This window comes from Plasmopara halstedii (assembly GCF_900000015.1).
Source record: "Plasmopara halstedii genome assembly, contig: Scaffold_1211, whole genome shotgun sequence".
NCBI classification, from domain to species: Eukaryota; Oomycota; class Peronosporomycetes; order Peronosporales; family Peronosporaceae; genus Plasmopara; species Plasmopara halstedii.
Genome location: NW_020188126.1, coordinates 1,073,199 through 1,092,112, shown reverse-complemented (window position 1 = coordinate 1,092,112; position 18,914 = coordinate 1,073,199). Strand labels below are relative to the sequence as shown.

At 43.8% G+C, this 18,914-nt stretch overlaps 5 protein-coding genes across 5 annotated transcripts; 2 read left to right on the top strand and 3 right to left on the bottom strand.

Annotated features, from left to right (window-relative positions):
* Positions 1-575: 575 nt before the first annotated feature.
* Positions 576-1,328, bottom strand: PHALS_00885 (triose-phosphate isomerase; the record flags this gene model as incomplete). The annotated part of the gene is made up of 1 exon (XM_024730640.1): positions 576-1,328. The coding sequence occupies one exon, from the start codon at positions 1,326-1,328 to the stop codon at positions 576-578; it is 753 nt and encodes a 250-aa protein (XP_024580897.1).
* A 621-nt stretch (positions 1,329-1,949) lies between these two features.
* On the top strand, positions 1,950-4,384 carry PHALS_00884 (Predicted ubiquitin regulatory protein; the record flags this gene model as incomplete). Its single annotated transcript, XM_024730639.1, has 10 exons — positions 1,950-2,015; positions 2,075-2,362; positions 2,427-2,490; positions 2,556-2,948; positions 3,016-3,308; positions 3,366-3,608; positions 3,670-3,763; positions 3,833-4,083; positions 4,146-4,224; positions 4,284-4,384. The coding sequence occupies 10 exons, from the start codon at positions 1,950-1,952 to the stop codon at positions 4,382-4,384; spliced, it is 1,872 nt and encodes a 623-aa protein (XP_024580896.1).
* A 204-nt stretch (positions 4,385-4,588) lies between these two features.
* On the bottom strand, positions 4,589-7,478 carry PHALS_00883 (set domain protein; the record flags this gene model as incomplete). Its single annotated transcript, XM_024730638.1, has 2 exons — positions 4,589-4,714; positions 4,860-7,478. The coding sequence occupies 2 exons, from the start codon at positions 7,476-7,478 to the stop codon at positions 4,589-4,591; spliced, it is 2,745 nt and encodes a 914-aa protein (XP_024580895.1).
* A 4,088-nt stretch (positions 7,479-11,566) lies between these two features.
* On the bottom strand, positions 11,567-12,030 carry PHALS_00882 (mutatorlike transposase; the record flags this gene model as incomplete). Its single annotated transcript, XM_024730637.1, has 2 exons — positions 11,567-11,809; positions 11,872-12,030. The coding sequence occupies 2 exons, from the start codon at positions 12,028-12,030 to the stop codon at positions 11,567-11,569; spliced, it is 402 nt and encodes a 133-aa protein (XP_024580894.1).
* A 4,491-nt stretch (positions 12,031-16,521) lies between these two features.
* Positions 16,522-16,753, top strand: PHALS_00881 (uncharacterized protein; the record flags this gene model as incomplete). Its single annotated transcript, XM_024730635.1, has 2 exons — positions 16,522-16,584; positions 16,655-16,753. The coding sequence occupies 2 exons, from the start codon at positions 16,522-16,524 to the stop codon at positions 16,751-16,753; spliced, it is 162 nt and encodes a 53-aa protein (XP_024580893.1).
* Between the last annotated feature and the right edge of the window lie 2,161 nt (positions 16,754-18,914).

The following is an 18,914-nucleotide window of genomic DNA, read 5'->3' as shown; positions in this document are numbered from 1 at the left end:
TAAATGTATAGATTTTCCTAAATATATATAGTAAAATCTAAATCCATGCATAACTACTGGCTACCCAGCGCACGTATTCTTATATGAGTACAGTCACACCATGCCCATCTAGTGTGACACACACCCCTGTGACCAGGGTACGTGTAGCCCCGTTACAGCGACAGTCCAGACTGCCATCAGTTCGTGGCTGATTTGAAATTAGTGCTTGGCACTTCATTGTCTTCTACATCAGCAAGATTTATGCTTGTAAAAAATGTTAATTAATGCAGTAATTATGTCAATGTGACAGAAAGACCCAAAGGTAGGCAAAGCATAATATATACTCGGGTAACTCATTATTGGCAACTATTTTACCAAATATGAGTTAGTACTTGGCTATATACAAATAAGCTTGGTGGACATACTGTTATTAGTATACGAGGTTATGAATTGCCCGGATATAAGTTATCGAATGTAGTACTTATCAAATCACACGACCATAATCTCTTGACACAATGGTTAATTTTGGTGCACACTCTGATAGCTGTTTTACGAGCTTAATGGTGCAGAATGGAGAAATTGTGAAGTTCAAGAATTTAAAAAGCACTTTTGATGATCGTTTCGAACTCGGGTTTGAGCGCAGCGCCTCCGACGAGAAATCCATCAACATCCGCAAGCGCGATGAGTTCAACGCAATTGTCACCGTTAACAGAGCCGCCGTAGATTATGCGAATGTTCTCGGCCACAGCAGGGGATATGTTGCTGGAGATCCAGGCGCGTAAATTATTGTGAGCCTGCTGAGCTTGGGCAGGAGTGGCCACGACGCCCGTGCCGATTGCCCACACGGGCTCGTAAGCGATCACGATTTGGGCCCAGTCAACGTGATCCATCATGTTCGCTAGAGCCTCTATTTGACGGATAAGTACGTCAATCGTCTTGCCGGCCTCCCGCTCCTTAAGTGATTCGCCGATGCAGAATATGACCTTGAGGCCTAAGTCCACAGCGCGTTTTGTCTTCTTGGCAACAATCTCATCTGTCTCGCCATAGTAAGCGCGCCGCTCTGAATGACCCGTAATTATCCATTTCAACCCAAAATCTACGAGCTGTTCAGCTGCAATTTCACCCGTATAGGCTCCAGTACCCGTAAGACTTACATTCTGCGCCGCAACGGCAATTTTTTCCTGAAGCAACGACTTGGCCAGATCCAGATGCAGAGCGGTGGGCGACACAACCACTTCCACCGTATTCGATGTGATCTCGACCTTGTTTAGCATTGCACATAGCTCTTTGACGGATTGTACCGTGCCGTTACACTTCCAATTCCCACCGATAAGGTAAGTACGCACCATTAGAAATCTTTTTGGAATGTTGATGATTGGTTTGCAGGGCTGCACATGACAGACACAAGATGCCTCTTTTTTTGTTCGTAATTAAGTATTTGATGCCACTTTAGTTGGTGGCACACCATAGAAATGCCTTTTCATCTTTTCTCTTAGAAATTTGCTACTGTTTTCGATTTTTGAAGGATGCTACCACTTAACAAGCGATGCAAAACATTATTGCGAACTGCGCTGGACAGAGCAGCGACTTGGCCGCTACTCAAGCACTTTTTGCTCAATAACCTGCTTTTTGGTGAAATTCGATTAGGTTGGCAGCAAAATTTGATGGCGAAATGTCAAAGTTAAGCTGGAGCTTCGAAAGAGCTGATGAGTTACAGCATATCGGCTGCAGTATGTGAATTAGATACGATTGATTATTGCAGCATTGGTTGCTGTGTTTGCTACATAAAAACAAGTGATAAAATACAAATTTGCTCGCGGAACTACAAACTAGCAAAAACTGGAGACATGGAATTATCAATATGTTATAAAAAAATCTTGCACGCTGAAAGTAGTTTTTTCAGTTTTAGGGTTTGCAATTTAGCTTATATTCTGCAATTGTAATTTAGAGGCAGAGGTTAAGAAAAGAGAATGGCGCTGAACGTGACTTTCAGCCTTCGGTCTAAGCGCGTAAGGGTCCAGTCTGACACGCCGATGGTACGAATAAAATTTTCTGTCCCCCTTACTGCGCTATGATATGATTCGATCAATTATAGTTTCAAGTATTAGCAGAAGCACGCGATCAATTCGGCCTCAGCGACTCGCGTCAATACCAGTTGCTGCATCGCGGTAGTCCCATAGACCTGTCAATCCCCTTTGGCCTTACGGGTATTTCAAATAATGCCTCATTGGAGATCAAAGAGCCCGAAGGAATGGACAAGTTCGAGGAAGTGCGAGTGTGCGTTCAGTTATGCGACGGCAAGCGAGTCCAGGCAACTTTTGGAAGCAACTCAACTATGGAGCACATCTTAACTTATTTAAAGCTGTTGCCAGCCTTGAAACAGGTCCATTACATCGGGAATATTATACGTACAGACTCGGTGGTGGCTGATTGTGTATGACAAACAGTTTCCTCTTGGGTTTCTTCGGCGCAAAATTGAGCCCCACGCTTTGGCGACGACTACTTTGAATGGTGCAATGCTTTATGGCGATATGAGCTGATAAGGTTTTTTATCCTACTGTGTACTTACATCTCAGCATTTTTGCCTGCTACAGATTTGGGTATAATCAGAGGTTCAGCTATGTTCCGCATTCTGGCTGCTGATGAACATTCTAGTCCCGCGTCACCAAGAAGCCAAGGCTTTTCGGTTGCAAAAGAAATACCAAAGCAGTCTCTCGATTCTTCTAAAAGAATGTCATCGATGGCCCCGTCCATATCTACTGCTTTTCAACACGAGCCGCTGAGCCGATACGTGGCACCACATACTGAGTCACAGGAATCTATTGATATCGGTGACTCAAGCGTTATGGCTTCTCTCGGTAGTAGCCGCGATGCACTGCAGCTGTTGCGTAACAGCAGCTTTGATGCAGTGTCGCGCATCGCTATCACTACACTGATGAAAGTGATCACGAACGTATTGTCAGATCCAGGTATGCACGAAGTAATAATGATTAAAACATATTCATTCCGTGCATTTGCTGAACTTTTGTACCTTAGAAAACGATAAAGTGCGGTCAATTTCGCTGTCAAATTCGGTATTTAATCGCTCAGTGGGACAAGTCAAAGGGGGACTTGAGTTTCTTAAGTCTATTGGATTTACGAATATTCCAGAGACTCAAATGCTTGTTCTTCCTAGCTCTATTGACAAACGCTTGCTCGAGGAAGGTCTCCGCCTACTAAATATCGAAGCAGATGATTTAAACATCTCGCTCGAAGCTCGTCCAGCTGTCCGCGAACGAAAAGATGACTCGGATTTTGACATATTTAAGGCACATATAACTCGCGTGCAGGTATGAGTGTCTTTTTACACATCATTTTAGGGCAAAGCTTAGCGCTTTTGCATTTAGATGCAACCTCGAGGACCAAGTACAACCGAGTTTTTAGTCGAATCCTTAAAGAATACGCAACATCGACTTGTCGGAAACGAAAAGCCTCTGCGAAACACGATTATTACAGTCAAAGGAAGACGAGCTTGTAATTTGCGTGACCCTTCGACTGCTTCGATAGAAGACGAGCATGCTGAGCAAAATGACGCGAATTTGTTAATGCTGAGTTTCAAAGCTCGACGGAAGGAGATGGAAACGAAGAAGGTTCCTGACTTCTAAATTTTTGTCTTGAGCTGTGACTTACTTTGCAAGGAATGATGTATAGAACTTTCGTACTAAAGCGATGCGGCAACTTGAGGAACTGAGGCGCAAAAAAGTTTTTCAAAGTGCTTTGATCCGAGTTCAATTTTCTGATGGTGGTGAGTAAACTGCACAATACGTGCAGCATAAAATAGCAACCTTACTAATGAGCTAAAATCAATTGAAAGCTGTATTGCAGGCATCCTTTCAACCGAGTGAAACAATCAAAGATGTTATGGAACATGTGACTGAATGCTTAGCAGAGCAGTATAGTGCGAGCAAGTTCTATCTCTATGTTTCGCCCCCAACTCAGAAACTGAATAACTCTAAAACCCTGACTGAGTTAAACCTTGTACCTGCTGCTTTGATTTATCTGTCGTGGCTGGAAGTGCCTCAAGCTGAGACGGCAAGCATTGGTTTTTATCTACGCAATGACCTGGTATGTGCCATTAATTTCTCTGTCAATTCAATACTATAAAAGACCATGAAATCGTGTTACAGTGGGTGGATGAGCAAGCCGAGACTAAAGACAACGTCACTTTGTTGCAAATAGAGGCATTTCCGCAGCCTCTACAATATGGTACTTCCTTAAAGAAAGTTATCTTTCGTCTTTTCTGACATTGTATGCATCAACCGCAGACCAATCCTCAAACTCAAAATCACAAGTTGAGCCGACTCAACGGTCGCCTTTGAATGTACAAGCCAAAGCTGTCAAGAAACCATCTTGGCTTAAGCTCTAAGCACTCAACTTCGCGTGATTTTTTATACTAAAAGACAATTCTTCTGAAAAAGTAAATATTCGCCGCTTTATTTGATGTTCGTGCTGCCATGACCGATTTATTTCCGAGAAGAAGCAACGTTGAATTGATTTCCATTACCAATAGAGCGCTTCGGCGAAATTTCAAGTCTGTCGAACTATGCTTCCACTCGGGGAAAAAACGTACTTAACCTTTCTTCACTGTCTTTGCCTTTAGCTTCGATATTTCTAATTCAACAAGCTTCTGAACAGCCTCATGTCGATTCTCAATTTTTGCTCGATCTTGACTGGTTGCTCTGTTAACACCAGCTGACTATTGCCGATAAATTTAGTGTTGTTCCTTTAAAAACTTTAAGCTCGAAAAACAACATGATGCGGAGGTTGTTGAATAGGACAGGTTAACGCATCAGGTATCGCAAATCTCGGATTTCCTTACGTGATTTAAAATTAGCCCCGACCTTGGCATTACGCATGATGAAGAGATGGTTTATCTGAGCCCACTTCAGCTCACGAACTGCAGGACCCGTACGAACAGCCATGTTATCATTGGTACTCAGATCACCCATGCTGACATGTGCCGTCAAGGAGAGTCTTTTAGCTGTGCTTTTTATTTCCTTATCTTGTTGTATTTTTCCCTGCAAAAGGGCACGCTTACGCTGCTTGGTCCGCTCCTTTTTCGTAAGCCTCTTTACAGGCGAATCACTTGTCTGATTAATTTTTTCTGGTGCCATGGTCCCACGACAAGTTTTTGACTTACAATGACATTTCCACTCCATCGCCTGTTTTGTGTGGAACTGGTAATCGTATGACAACTCGGTACCCGGCTCAATGTCCTTTAAAGCTGTGATTGCAATTCGATTAACCCCTTTTACACGCCACTTCAGCAAGTGACAATTAGGCTCACACGAGTGGTTAATAAACCTAGAGACACTCCCTTTGAAACGCGCGTCAATGTATTCACCTTTGCCCAGATCCATAATGTACATGTTTTTATCCTCCGGACTATCCTTTGCGTGAGTGAGTAGTCGGCGCTCCTTTTCTTCTTCGTTTATCACTTCGCCAACGTACTCAATCACTAATTGCCCTGCTTTAATCGGCTCCAGTATGCGAAGAGCCCAACCCTTATCGACCGTGTGAAACTTTTCAAAGCGAGGGTAAACCTTCTGATGAAGCGCGCGATTTCCACAATTTTCGCCGAGCATACAATTCGATTCTCTTGAGTGCTTGTTAAATTTCATTCCCAGAATCGGTGCTGGACCGAAGCACTCAGTGAAACTCAGCCTGTTGATGCAATCATCTCCGCATTTTTCCTTGCAGATACACATAGGTGCATCCTCTAGAGAGACCTTAGGCTGCTTAAATGTATAAATGTTACGACCTAGCTTGCGATACGTTGGCGGTTGAAGACGAACATCTTCAATAATACTTTTGGAAAGGCGGAAGTGATGGCAATCGTCGGGATTGCTGGCGTCCGGGTCACGTTTCGGCAAGAACATCCACGGAAGGTGTAAGCAGGAATCCACCGTAACTGTATCAACATTACGATCGGACAAATAAAACGATGGGATCTTCGGCAGCTCCTCATCAGGGTGCCTCCAACAGAGCAAACCAACAGTGTTGTATCGGGCACTTGGAGGTACACATTGTGGATGATAAGCTTCTGGACACTTTAAGCAGCACATTAAATCAGAGCTCTTTCTCCTTTCTTCGCACACAATACAGACATGCCTAGGACATCGAAAAAATGCGTCCCATTCGAACACCTCTAACACCATAGAGCTTGGTTTGAACTTACCTCCAGCCCGACGTGACATTTTGTTGGCATCGATACAGACTTGGTGATAAAATTTACCGCACGATGCCACACTACAGCGAAACACGCCACCTTTTTCGTTGATTGTACCATTGCGCCCACAAGCGAAACATAACTGCTCATTCGTACGACATTGTTCGCATAACCACCGCTCCCTTTCGGGTGCTGAGTCGATACCCAAACACGAAAAATGATATGATTTGAGGCAACCACCATCGCACAGTATCATGTCGGTCAGATCGTTATCTTCAATTTCACCACAAATGCCACATAAATCTTCTTCAGGACATTTAGACTCGTTATATGCTGATTCTCTTTTTTTCTTCGAAATCACTTTCATTTTCAAAGCTCCGTTTTCAATACGTTTAGTAATTGAGCGTCCAGATCGAGTGAGTCCACTCTGCACAAACATTGGCATCAATACTGGTTCATTTATCCCTGGGCGCTGAGATTTATCACCAACGAATACTACAGCTTTATGCCTCTTTTCGAATCCACGCCGATGTTTGTCAATCTTCAATTGATGTTTCACCCAGGCCTGAGAGGCTTTTAGTGCACGGGGTTGAATGCGATGGCAACTACTTTTTTGGATTTTTTCATCACACTTTGAGCTCCATCCCATGTAATGAACAGTGTAGCCTTCATCATCCAGATCAACAATTTTGGCTGCAAGCCACGCTTTGGTATTAGCATCAAATACGTCTACTTGCTGGTCTTCGGCTAAGTTGCGCCAAAAATTCTCATGGTCAAAATTACTGGCATATTGTGCATCGTTATGAAGAACTTCTTTGTCATTCATATCAGTAATATCCGAGCTTTTGGTAGTAGTTGCAGCAAATTTTTGGTTAGTACAGCTCGGCATATTACTTTCACGTCTTCCTAAAGCAGCACGCTTGTGTGGGTACGTCTCCCGTGAGGCGGAGTATTCGAGATTTTTTCCATGCATGCGCTTGCTAAGAGCATCCGCAGTCTCTGCAGCCTGGACACATTCGTTGATGGTCAAAACACCAGCAGATTGCACTGGTGCAGTCAGTGGCAATGGTTTCTCTAATACATCGTGTCTTGTCATCACAAAGAAATGGTCTGCATCCACGGTCTCAAGACTTCCGCTCGTGGTAAGAGTAGCAAGAGAAGCCAAACTACCTGCAAAACCTTCTTCCGCGCTGTTGCGTGTGCAGGCAAATTGTTTTTTTTCAATCTGTGTTTGTCCGCCTTTCTGAAGCTGGTCTGTGCCACAGACGACATCTTTACTTGCTGTGTTCATCTTATTGTAATGACCCCAACCACTGTTTAGTTTGGGTGTGGTCCACACCAAATGTCTGTTGCAATTGTGGGAATAAAAAAACTTCACAACTATCGAAAATTAAGCGAAGCTCAGAACACTATGTTGGAGTATCAGCACCCCGTGGCAGAGCGGTCAGTCTACGAAAGTCGGTGTAAAAAGGTCCAAACTTTGCTTGCACTATTCCTATACGAGGCGACCTGTGACTGGACCGCCTGGTACACAAGACTACGTGGCTCGTTCGGACAACCGAGCTAGTTGTAATCCTTAAGTATTTGCCTACTTCAGCAGTATTATTATTCCCTTATATTAGTATCATATAACCCTCTGTATACGCACCGATATACATTTTGGGAGGAGCGTGAGGGATACCCTTTCTCCTCACAAAAGGTTGGCCGCACGAAGAATCGTGTGACCTTCATTTAGTTGCAAGAACGAAAAAATTCCGTGTTACAGGCTACTAGCAACACACTATTATTGAGCGCTTTCCAGGCGAACTCATGTAAGAGAGGAATAGAACTAACTGGTTCGGTTACACCTAGTAATAGCTTGTCATCAATCCAGCGACCGTAAGCACCCCCACCTAAGCATTATGTCGTGAATGAGGATACCCTCACTTGAGTGATTTACAGTGATGGTCCTGATACGAAAGTCCAAGAGCCCGTCGAGAACGTAGTCAGCGCGATGTTGCATTTGTTTCCCACAACGAGCAACATGGAGCCGCTGCTCGGTTCAAGCAACATTACGTGGCCGCCAAAGGCACAACGCGTTAAGTCTTCACGAACATGGCGGACATTACCTAACAAGAACTTGCCGCTCTGCGCGACCAAATAATGCACGAGAAATTGTGAATAAATGAACAGCGCGTCCAGTGGTCGAGGGTGATAGCGCGATACGCTGGCTCATCGGGTTGGACGATATCATTGTCGCACGGCGCATCACACACGGAACAAGTAATTTTCTCTGAGTCCAGCTTGGCTGGATGCGCAGAAGCTTGCTCAAGCTGAAGAATTTTAACTGTATTCCAGCTAACGTGAAATTCAACTGTCTCACACTAACGTGTCAGCCGCCCAAGTCAGAGTTCAGAGTACGATCTCAATTTCTCGAGCTGGAGTAAGGTTCACGCTTATGCTCAATAGACACGATACTTCCGACCGTGTATCTTGCAGGATCCGAATGATGGCATGACGAAATCAGACACGTTCATTAAGGGTTTGGTGTATTACCCTAGCAAGTCCTATTTTTCGGGTATACCCCTAAACATTGGAGGGAGCAATCGAGTGCTCTTTGAAAGAGATATTTGGCACCACCGTTGCACGGCAGCATCCCTAGTCTCTTCAGTGACCTAGTCGTGGAAAAACTGTATCATCTGCGATGATAGAAGACGAATTGTAGCCTTCTGTCCCAAAGAGGTGCGATGAAGTGGCTTGACCTGGCAACATTTTGCACAAGTTTAGTTACGGACATGATATTGCCATTCAGCAATCCTTTGAAAATGTCGAATAGTGCTGGAACGCGGCGGAAAAGGCGGTATGTCAAGCTATGAAATAGAAATTAAAGCCTTGTGTAAGCCCACATTCTGACTTTTTCGAATTCAAATCGGTATTTCATGTCGCATATGACGCTTCAGCCTTTACCATCGGCTGAGGTTTACTCCGGAAAGATGCCGATGGACAAGAACGCGTAATTGCGATCAATCTTATCACCTTAAAGCAGCAGAGAATGGTTCTTTGCTCACAACAAATGATTTTTGAATTTTTTTTTCATTAGCATCTTGACCCTCAACTTGTGGGATCGATTTATATCACGCTGTCCTGCGCACAGCATCATCATGCGCACAGCATCATCGAGCGTAGAGCACCATTATTATGAGCACAGATCTCACAGAAAGCGTCGAATGGCTATCCTTCCTTACCAAAAATCGCTGAAATAAGTTTTGAGCCGAGATGGCTCAGTGATGCGGAGGGTACGCTTTCGCGTCGCATCGACTGAACGGAGGCGATGAGTGTTGCTGATAGCTCGGGTATTTTATCCGCTGGCTATCCGAAGACAGATAATCTACAGGAATACATTAATTATCTTTGAAGCAGTAGCAACAATAACAGCAGTGCTTCAACACGTTGTTCCCAGAATTGCGTTGAACAACGTATTGTTGGCCTCTGCATCCGATTTTTATATATTTATGAATCGTGTGTTTTGACACCAATTTGAAGAGACTCCGATGTTGGTAGTAAAGGGGCCGTCGGTGGACTTGAGTTGCTGATACCGCGTTGTAGCAGCCGGTCAGATGTGGACGGCTCTGTTGGGGACAGACAGCGTCTCTGTACTGATCTACTTTCTGATGTAAAGCTGCGATGTGGTTCTGAGCTGTTGAGGGTGCTCTAACCTGCGCAGTACGATATAGTAGATCAGAGATCGCACACAAAATCTTATCAACTTTTGTGTCTGACGAACGCTAAGACTTCTGAAAGTAGTCGACCTGACGCAAAAGCCAACGGAGTTTTCAAGAGCCAGCCGTTAGCCGACCGCGCTACATAATCAGTCAGGAATTCCCCACTTACACGCTGAGGGGATAGTTGAAAGTGGGTACATCGGTACTATTATCAATTTGGTAAGAAGGAGGGATAATTTAATGTGAAAATCACATGAGATTTTAAGCTCCACCTCGACACGATCACGCTGGCGCTGTCCCTACTTATGTCCTGTATGCTCTCAGCATCTATTTTCCAGGAGAAAAAGCAGGGTTGCCCGATGCAGCTCGCGTCGTACTGGTAATGGAGACTGATCTTTTAGTGATTTCGAGACTTAGTCAGTAGCAGAATAAGCGATCTCACGGTGGTGAAGGGAGGCAGTATGAGGTCACTAGTATTACATATCGATATGCACGAAGTGCTCTGTACCTTGCAAATTCATGCATTGAACATCGCTGTGTTTGGATTTTTCCTAAAAGAAGCGATTTGTATAGCCATGTGATGGAAGAGTCGACGTGCTTTCATCACCTGCGCGAATTGAGGGCGATACTCCTCGACTCCACCAGCATATATTACCAAACGTAGGGTTTCCATGGCGGGCAAGCATTGTTGCTCTTTGCCGAGGCGATACTCTTAATAAGATTGGCTCTGCAACTGCAAGGTGAATTACACCCGAAAATTGATAAAATCTTATCCGCGAGATAATTGAGTCTGGTCTATCGATCCAGGTCCATTGCATTTGTGACGAGTTGGACGTCATCAAATTTTTGTGCTGGGTTTCTGACTTTGGGAACGGACACGGGGTAACTGGCTTGTACAGTCTACACATGGGGCGTGGAGAATACCTCAGCCGCCGTGAGCCTTTCGGCCGTAACTTTCTCCATGAGGACAGGTGTAATGACGCAGGATCCTGAGGCATTCCAACCGCTCTCGTCGAAAGACACCTCAGCCACCTCATCGTGTATAACTTTGAGACACTCGGTTGCAAGGACCTCGTTTGCTCATTCAGATGGTGTTGGTGTGTATGGGAGAGGACAGTCATAGCAAAGATGTTCGGTGCAAGGAGCAGGGATAAACACAATACGGTATGGGTGCTATTTGAGCGCTCACGTTTGAGCAATGTCTTAATATTAACGAAAGAAATGCAAACAACAGCGTGGAAGCTTATCCTGACGAAGAAGTGTACGTACTGTTCTGTCTTGACGTACACTTATTTAATTGTGCCAATTACAATTTGTTACAATTGTACAAACTTCACAATACAGTTTTGTAGAAAAAAACTGTTGTTAAGAGTTAGGGATACCAATGTTTTTTGGAGATGATGTGAAAGCAAAAGAAGAGGTCTCTAGTACACGTGCTGTAAAATTCACGTTAAGCAATATTACATATTGCTAGATACACTGAGATGTGTATGTTATTACTAGTTTAAATAAATAAATTGATCCATGATACACCACTTTTGAAAGCCAAAATAATTAGCTATTTTAAAAAGGGTTTATTGCAAAAGGTGATACAAATAGAAAATATTCGCCAGATGTGATACAATTGTGTTTTAAACACCATTGCTATGAAAAATACGGGGAAGGCCAACAGCAGATTCTATGTTTTAAACACTAAATATACGAGAGCTGGTAAAATTACCGAGTGTAGCCATTCTTGGTTCACCGTTACATTGAGGGCGTGTGCCATGGAGACGGCCTCGGACCAAGAAAATCTCGGAACACTACAGATCCCTGAGGACGGTTTACTTACAGCTGACCTTAGTATACCCCACCAGTCTATGTTCGAGATAAATATATGCTGATCGACAATTTGACCTATGCTGTTAATCGGCATGTTGCTCTGTTGTGGCCGAGCACCCCACAGATGGTGCACTTGTATGGCTTCCTCGCCTTTCCGCCAACCTCACCATGGGATCTGATACGTCGTTTCCTTGGACGACCTGCTTGTCGAACATACGTTGCTGGGGAGATACTAAGGTCAGCTGTAAGCAAATCATCCTCTGGGATCTCTAGTGTCCCGAGATTTTCTTGGTACGAGGCCATCTCCATGACACACGCCATTAATGTATCGGTGAACCAAGAATGCTACACTCGGTAATTTTACCAGGAGTCGTATTCTCGTATTATTAGTGTTTAAAAAACAATTGTATCACATCTCGCGAATATTTCCTACTTGTATTACCTTTTGCAATAAACCCATTTTAGAAATCCTAATTTCTGTCCTCGCATAAAATATTTGATCCCAACTTCTGCGCCTCGTGATTGTGGAGTTTATGCACCAAAGCTTATGATTTGCTATGTGCACACCGACCGTGTTTCAGAAATGGACCGAAGTTCAGAAGGACCTTGCACATTATCATAACAAGAAATCACCGACATTCATTGTACGGATAGAAGTAATCGTATCTTAAAAGTGGGAGGTCCGTTGGACACGTGGACAACACCATTTAACAGAGTTTCACATTTTTGCATACTTGAATTATCCTTTTCGTGGCCACCGTCGGTCTTCCTGTTCAACAATTTTGGGGTAAAATTGGGCTCTTGACTTGCTCGAAATGGAGGTATATCTGGGGTTTGAACTCTCTTTATGTACCTGCTCATCATTATACGTTTTTGTCGACAACTCCCTTATTACATATAGACCCCAGGGGCGTACACAAATACGACCTTACGTAAGCTCAGAGACATGGCTACAATGAATGTAGGCCATCTCACTGGTGGCCTACTGCGAATACGGGTCGGCAGATTGAATGATTGCACTCCAGTAAAATGTATCGAGAAGAACGGGTGATTCTTACGAGAGTGTTCATTCTACATGGGTGGTAATAGATGGGATGACTAAGAATCACTGACTGCGCGATTTGATCGACATTACTTTTGTGCCAGATGCTAATGAATCCGCTCGTTTGGAGATATTGCTGCATGCTTTTCTGTCCTCAACTGGTCGATAGTATCCTGCAGGGTATTGACAGTACTTTGGTGAAGATTTTAGTCATACTTCCATGAGAACGCTCCCGGTAAGACGATTATTGTAGTCTCTGTAAACTGTTGTTTAAGCAAAACAATTTATTTTACTAATGTTAGTGACATCATCATCTGTGAAGATACGGCCAAGTCGTTCTTAGACAAAGGATTGTATCAGGACAGCTTTTATATGGTAACTACCTGTAAGAAGGCTGTTCACAACAGTCCTTCATACACAACACACACACTTGTGCGGCGAGGATGCGGGTTAACGCGGGAAGGATAGGACAGTCCAGTCGTGAAGGGGATAGAAACGACTTGAGACGTTAAGGTAGATGTGCCGCTGAGTAAAAATGAGTTAATATTTCCTAGCTACATAAAAAACACCTTAAGGGCTTCTAGCGGTTCTACTCATTATACCTTGAGTTCCTGATTCATAAAATCGAGAATGTACTGAGGTTGAACCTCAGCATGAACTTATACTAGATCTTGTGTGCATTGTGTACGGAACCTTAACTTTGAGAAGCTTAAACTTCAACTTTCGTGAAAAGTATCCGATAGAAGTGCCTGGCTTACTTCAAAAGACAGAGATACGTCGGACTCGTCACTAGTACAAATTTCCAAGTAGGAATCAGCATTCTGTAATACACAGAATGTTTGCGACATCATATATATCTCACCGCATGTATTACCGCTGGATCGGGGAGTGCGTCATAAAAATTGACTTGGTACCCGAGTATGCATTTGGGAAACAATACTGTAATCCTCTTTTTATAAATTTCCACAATGCATACAGCAGATACATCTATGTATCTGCTGTAAGGTACATCTATGTACCTTCTTATTGTGACTAAGTAGCTCATTAGTTGTGTTCTCCAGGAATCGTCCAAGCTGCCGAAGCTGCTTTAAGCGCAGTCTGTAGGACAAACTCCTTCGTAGACGGCCTTATTAAAAAACAAGTATTAGGACCGTGTTTTGGCATTCCTATGGAGTCATTTATGTAACATCTGAGGTAGCAATAGCAATTGACAAACCAAACTCGTAAAACATCAAACCTCCACACTGGGAAAGTAATGTGGTTTATAAAACGTTCATTCCTGCCCATAATTTTGACAGTTCTTTTGAAGAAAAGTTTCGAAATACAAGACGATGGTATCATCGAGCCAGTACTAATAAATTTGAATGATGAGCTACGATTACTTTTTGTCACGTACAATTCTAGCCAATTAGTCTTACGAAGAGAACGGTACCATACAGCAGCTATTGACTTGCAAGACACGATGCGTGTTTGGTGACAATAAGTATAACTCCTCGTTTGGCGTCAGTTTTCTGTGCGAGATTGGATCGAACTAATGGCGAATATTGCGAATTCTGAATTAGTGAAATGCCGACACCATTCAAGCGCAACTACCGATTCCCAAGGTGGAGATGACTACAAAACAGAGAACTTGGGAGTGATTTTAGCGCCCTCGACTTAGTCATGGGTTCTACTCAGTTCAATTAATGTAAATCTTACTCACAACATTGAGTGCTTCAAGTGTGATTCGCTAGAAGATATGGAGCGGCAGATATATGTACGAGCAACATTCGACAATCAGATGACGTAGTCATTCAGGCCTCATCGAGCGTTAAACTGAGCTTTCAATACAATCGTTTTTTGACGCGCAACGCACGGAAATAGAATCTTGAAAGGATTCAGTGCTGCGTAAGAGAAGTGACGAGACTGCACGCAGTAAGCTGAAATAGGTATTGCAATGTCTCGAATCATCTTTAGCTCGAGTACTTCAAAAGTCCGACTTATACGACGACATATACTGAAAAATCGCACTCAAACACCTATTTTTTCTTCCAAAGCCCCTACTTTAGATAGATATCCATCGAGCAATATTTTGGAGCTGGGTTTAGAACAGCTGAGTCGCACATGTCAAGCTGGAATAGGTGCTGCAATGTCTCGCATCATCTATGGCTGGATTATTTCCAGAGCAATATACGACATTTATCGAAAGACTGATCCCTAGTAATTTTTTAGTAGCTCGTTTAGAGCAGCTTAGTCCAACTTCACGTTTTGAAAAGAAGTTATGTTGGTCTTTGATCTTAATATAATAACCTCTTAGCAAAAGTCGTCTTTCTCTGTAGTGCTCTCCGGGGATAGGTGTGACGAATGACAAGACTTTCCTCAACAATTTCCCCAGAGTCATATATTCTTTGATGAAAGTCCTTAACATTCAGCATCTGGTGTTGGTAACCTTTGCCATGACGTGTGCTATTTCTTTTGAGGCTACTAAAGCCAAGAGCACACTTATCGTAACTTTACCATATAGAAAGATAAAGGAGCATTTCTATATTCCATACGACAATCTGCTAATGTCTCTCTCGTATGATTAACGGCAAAAGAACTAAATGCGATGAAAAATTAGAAACGGAAACCTTGCAGAAAGAACATTTAAGACTCAAAGACTTTGTGCTACCAAACGAACTATTATTTATAATTTTTGTTACCGGCTATCGCTACAGCACAAATTAAGACTCTTTTGAGAAGCGTTTAAGAGTGTTATGAAGACCACCTTACGTATGACTGGGATTTTTGCTGATCGATACCAATGATTGTGCTTGAAATGATTGTACCTTTTACGCAAAATCCGGCCTTCTTATAAAAATTTTATATGAGATCTCAAAGAGGGTAGAACCGAGGTGCATTTAATGCGCCCAGCTTGAAAAGGTCGTATATGAAATCATATAAATAGTTGTGTTAGTGGTATGTTGTTAGCGATATCTACATTAAAGACCATTGTTTGTAGGGAAAGGACGTTTCGCTATTAAATTGGTCACACGACAAATTATAAGATTGCGTCAGAGTATTTTAAGCGTCCCGATGGGGGGGGCAGAATGGGCGGCCAACATTCGTGCTGTTCCTCTCAATATCTTTTTTGCTTTGTCAAACGAGGTTCAGTGTAGCAAATCCTTTAATATCAAGAGAGTTAAATGCATATGTCATATTACAAATATCAACCACTTTCTTGTTTGAACAATGTCAAGTGCGTCCACCTTCCGACTATAGTAAATTGGCTGGTGAAAAGAATACGTAATCTTCTTAGTTCATCCAACTATTAAGAGCGAATAAAGGGGTATTTGAATAGGTAACTCTACATCGACTCTGATGAATAAGCGTTTACTATAGACTTTTCTTCATTTAAAGAGGATGACATCGGATTTGGGCGCGTTGTGTTTGAATCTCGCTCAAAGTGAGTTCAAAGAGCTATTTAGTCAATAACATGAAGTTACATACTTAGGAAAATGTTCTTCCAGGTGTTGCGACCAAGCTTGACGCCCTATTTGATCTTTACAGATGTTGCGTTGGCTCGCATTGGGACATCGTCATACCACCCCCGCAGAAACATATTAATTATACTTCTTCGCCAAGCACCGATTAAGGTATAGTACAAGTCTGGTCGGCTGAACGTTGTGGTAAGTGTGCTTTCGTGTTTCCAAAGCTATGGATTGTCACGTGTCACGATGTTGAAATTGCTCATCAATGAGGTGATACATTAAGCGTACGGATCAGACGAACATGTGATGCATAAGCATGTGATGCTTATGCATCACATGTTCGTAAAAAAGGCTGGACCCCAAGGACTTCTTGAAAGGCAAGAAGTCCTTGGGCTCCAGCCTTTTTTCTTTGACGCATTTGGGAGAGCATTAACAATGACGTTTATTGTTTCAGGACTTGCCATATTACAGGATCAGATTTGCTAGACTTACGGGTTTTGGATTAAAATTCTATGATGAGACCTCAAATACTTACTTACGTGTGAAATACTAGATATTCTTCTGGCAATCTAAGTAGAGGAATGACGTAGGGGGCAGTAAGCATTATACACTGATGACCCTATCAGTACAAATGGGCACTTGTACGATTTGTAACACAAAGCGTGCGCACGTAAGCAGCGCACTCAAAATTTCATTCACATGTGTCAGCCACCTTGGCCAGTCGGCAAACAGTGAATTGGCAGTTTTTATGCATAAATGTTTTGTCTCTTAAAAAAATGCGTAAAAACGATTGAAAGGTTGAGCCTCGGTTTGAACATGAACAAGATCTTGGGTGTACGGAGCTTAAACTTCAGCATTCTTGGAAAGTATCCAGTAAAGTGAGTGGCACACGCTACCCATTTCGAAAGACAGAGAAGCGTCGGTCTCGTGTAACGGGTATTACCCGCCCGAACACACACTTATAGAAAATTACTTAAATTGGTTAACACGCTTCACCGCGTGTCACTCACTTCCAATGAGCCGTTGATTTACGCGAACAAGGAAGAAAAGGTAGGCCTTAAACCTTCCCTGGTCAGAGAAGTGCCTCCAATTCTGATATAACAGAATTCAGAAATATACAACTATGGAAGATACGTAGTTAATGTTAACCACACACATAAATATGTGGTTTACACAACATCTTTGATAGGACTACGCATCTCTTACACATTGATCGTCCCGGTCCGGTACCGGCACCATTAGTTAGCAGAGGCAGGTTCATGACTCACCAAAGCTCCACTAGGAGACGTGCGCGTAACGCCCAAGGTCTTCGACCGCCAATCAATCCATGGCTCATGGTATTCCAACCATGCCATACCAAGCATAAGGTCATACCTTGCATCCAAGGCTTAGACTAAGCAGCGTTCCACGCTATCAAACTCAAGAAACTTGACATCGATGTCCACAGGAACCCGCGGTACAGTGACACAAGTCTCCGTCGCTAAGAGAACAGTGACGGAGTCACTCAACAACGCTTCCAGCGCCTCAGCATACAGCTGACTTCCTTCGATCGTGGAGCGTCGAGCGTAATTGCCCGACGCACCAGAATCGATAAGGATCTTCCATGGCTTATCAAAGTCATTCATGGTTGCTTTTACGACCAGCAAGCCCGGCTTGCACACACGTTGTGTGCAAGAACACGCAGCTCTTCACGGCTGGGCCCTGCTGCTCTCTACCTCTTTGAGGCTCAACAGAACTCAGCTATTTCCAGTAGGACACCCTGCGTCAACCCGGACTGGTTACAAGCGGGACGTCTGTTCGACGAACCACTACGCGCCTTACGCAAGGAACAACCCATACAAAGGTGACGGGTGTCTCCACAGACAAAACACCGTCCACGCTGCCTAGCAGCTCGGAGCTCTCCCTTTTTTTCTCAGCAAAGCTATGATCCATTGGCTCAGACCCGCTCGACGAGCTGCTAGGGTGTGCATTCCAACCAAGTCGTGCCGACTTGAAGAAGAGTTCAGCATTCAATGCCACGTTTACAGCTTTTTCAATAGAAGACGGATGTACACGGAAGACTTTTATTCTGACCACGCCAGTGCTGGCCCTTCATAAAGACGGTCACTGCGACCGCCTCGGGTAAAGGATCTGCTGCCATCCCGGCAATAAGAGCTCTCAGATTCCGTCCTGTCCTGTCGGGCGGAAAAATTTCGCGATCGCGCGGGATATTCCTGGATAGGCGGCGAAGACGCTTGTAATAGCTGCAGACTCAGCTTCGTTCAGGAGGGAGACGCAACTTCAACGAAGCGCCGCACGTTATTGCCCATTCTCGCGCTCGGCACCCAAGCTTGGAGAAAGCTAGCGACACGCGCTGTTTGCTTGGTCTGGTGCATGGCGGATGCCATAGCCATCTTGGCCTCTCTCACCCAGAGGAGAAGATATTCTCCATTCTTACACTTAAAGGTCTTAACGCTGGGTCGGATGGAATCATCCGTCGTTGACGGTGGCGTTTTCGATGCAGTCAACGCTGAGTATGTGCTCTTGCAGATCATTTTCATAGTCTGAAAATGCCTCTAGGCGCTCGCTTATGGCTTCAGGCCCTTGGGCAACGAGGTGCTACACGCCCTCATGGCCCAGTAGGGACATCAGCTTATTAAGGCCGTGCTGCATGCCCTGGGACGAATATGAGTATTCCTTCATCTTCACACAGGATCAGTCGTAACGACTAAGGT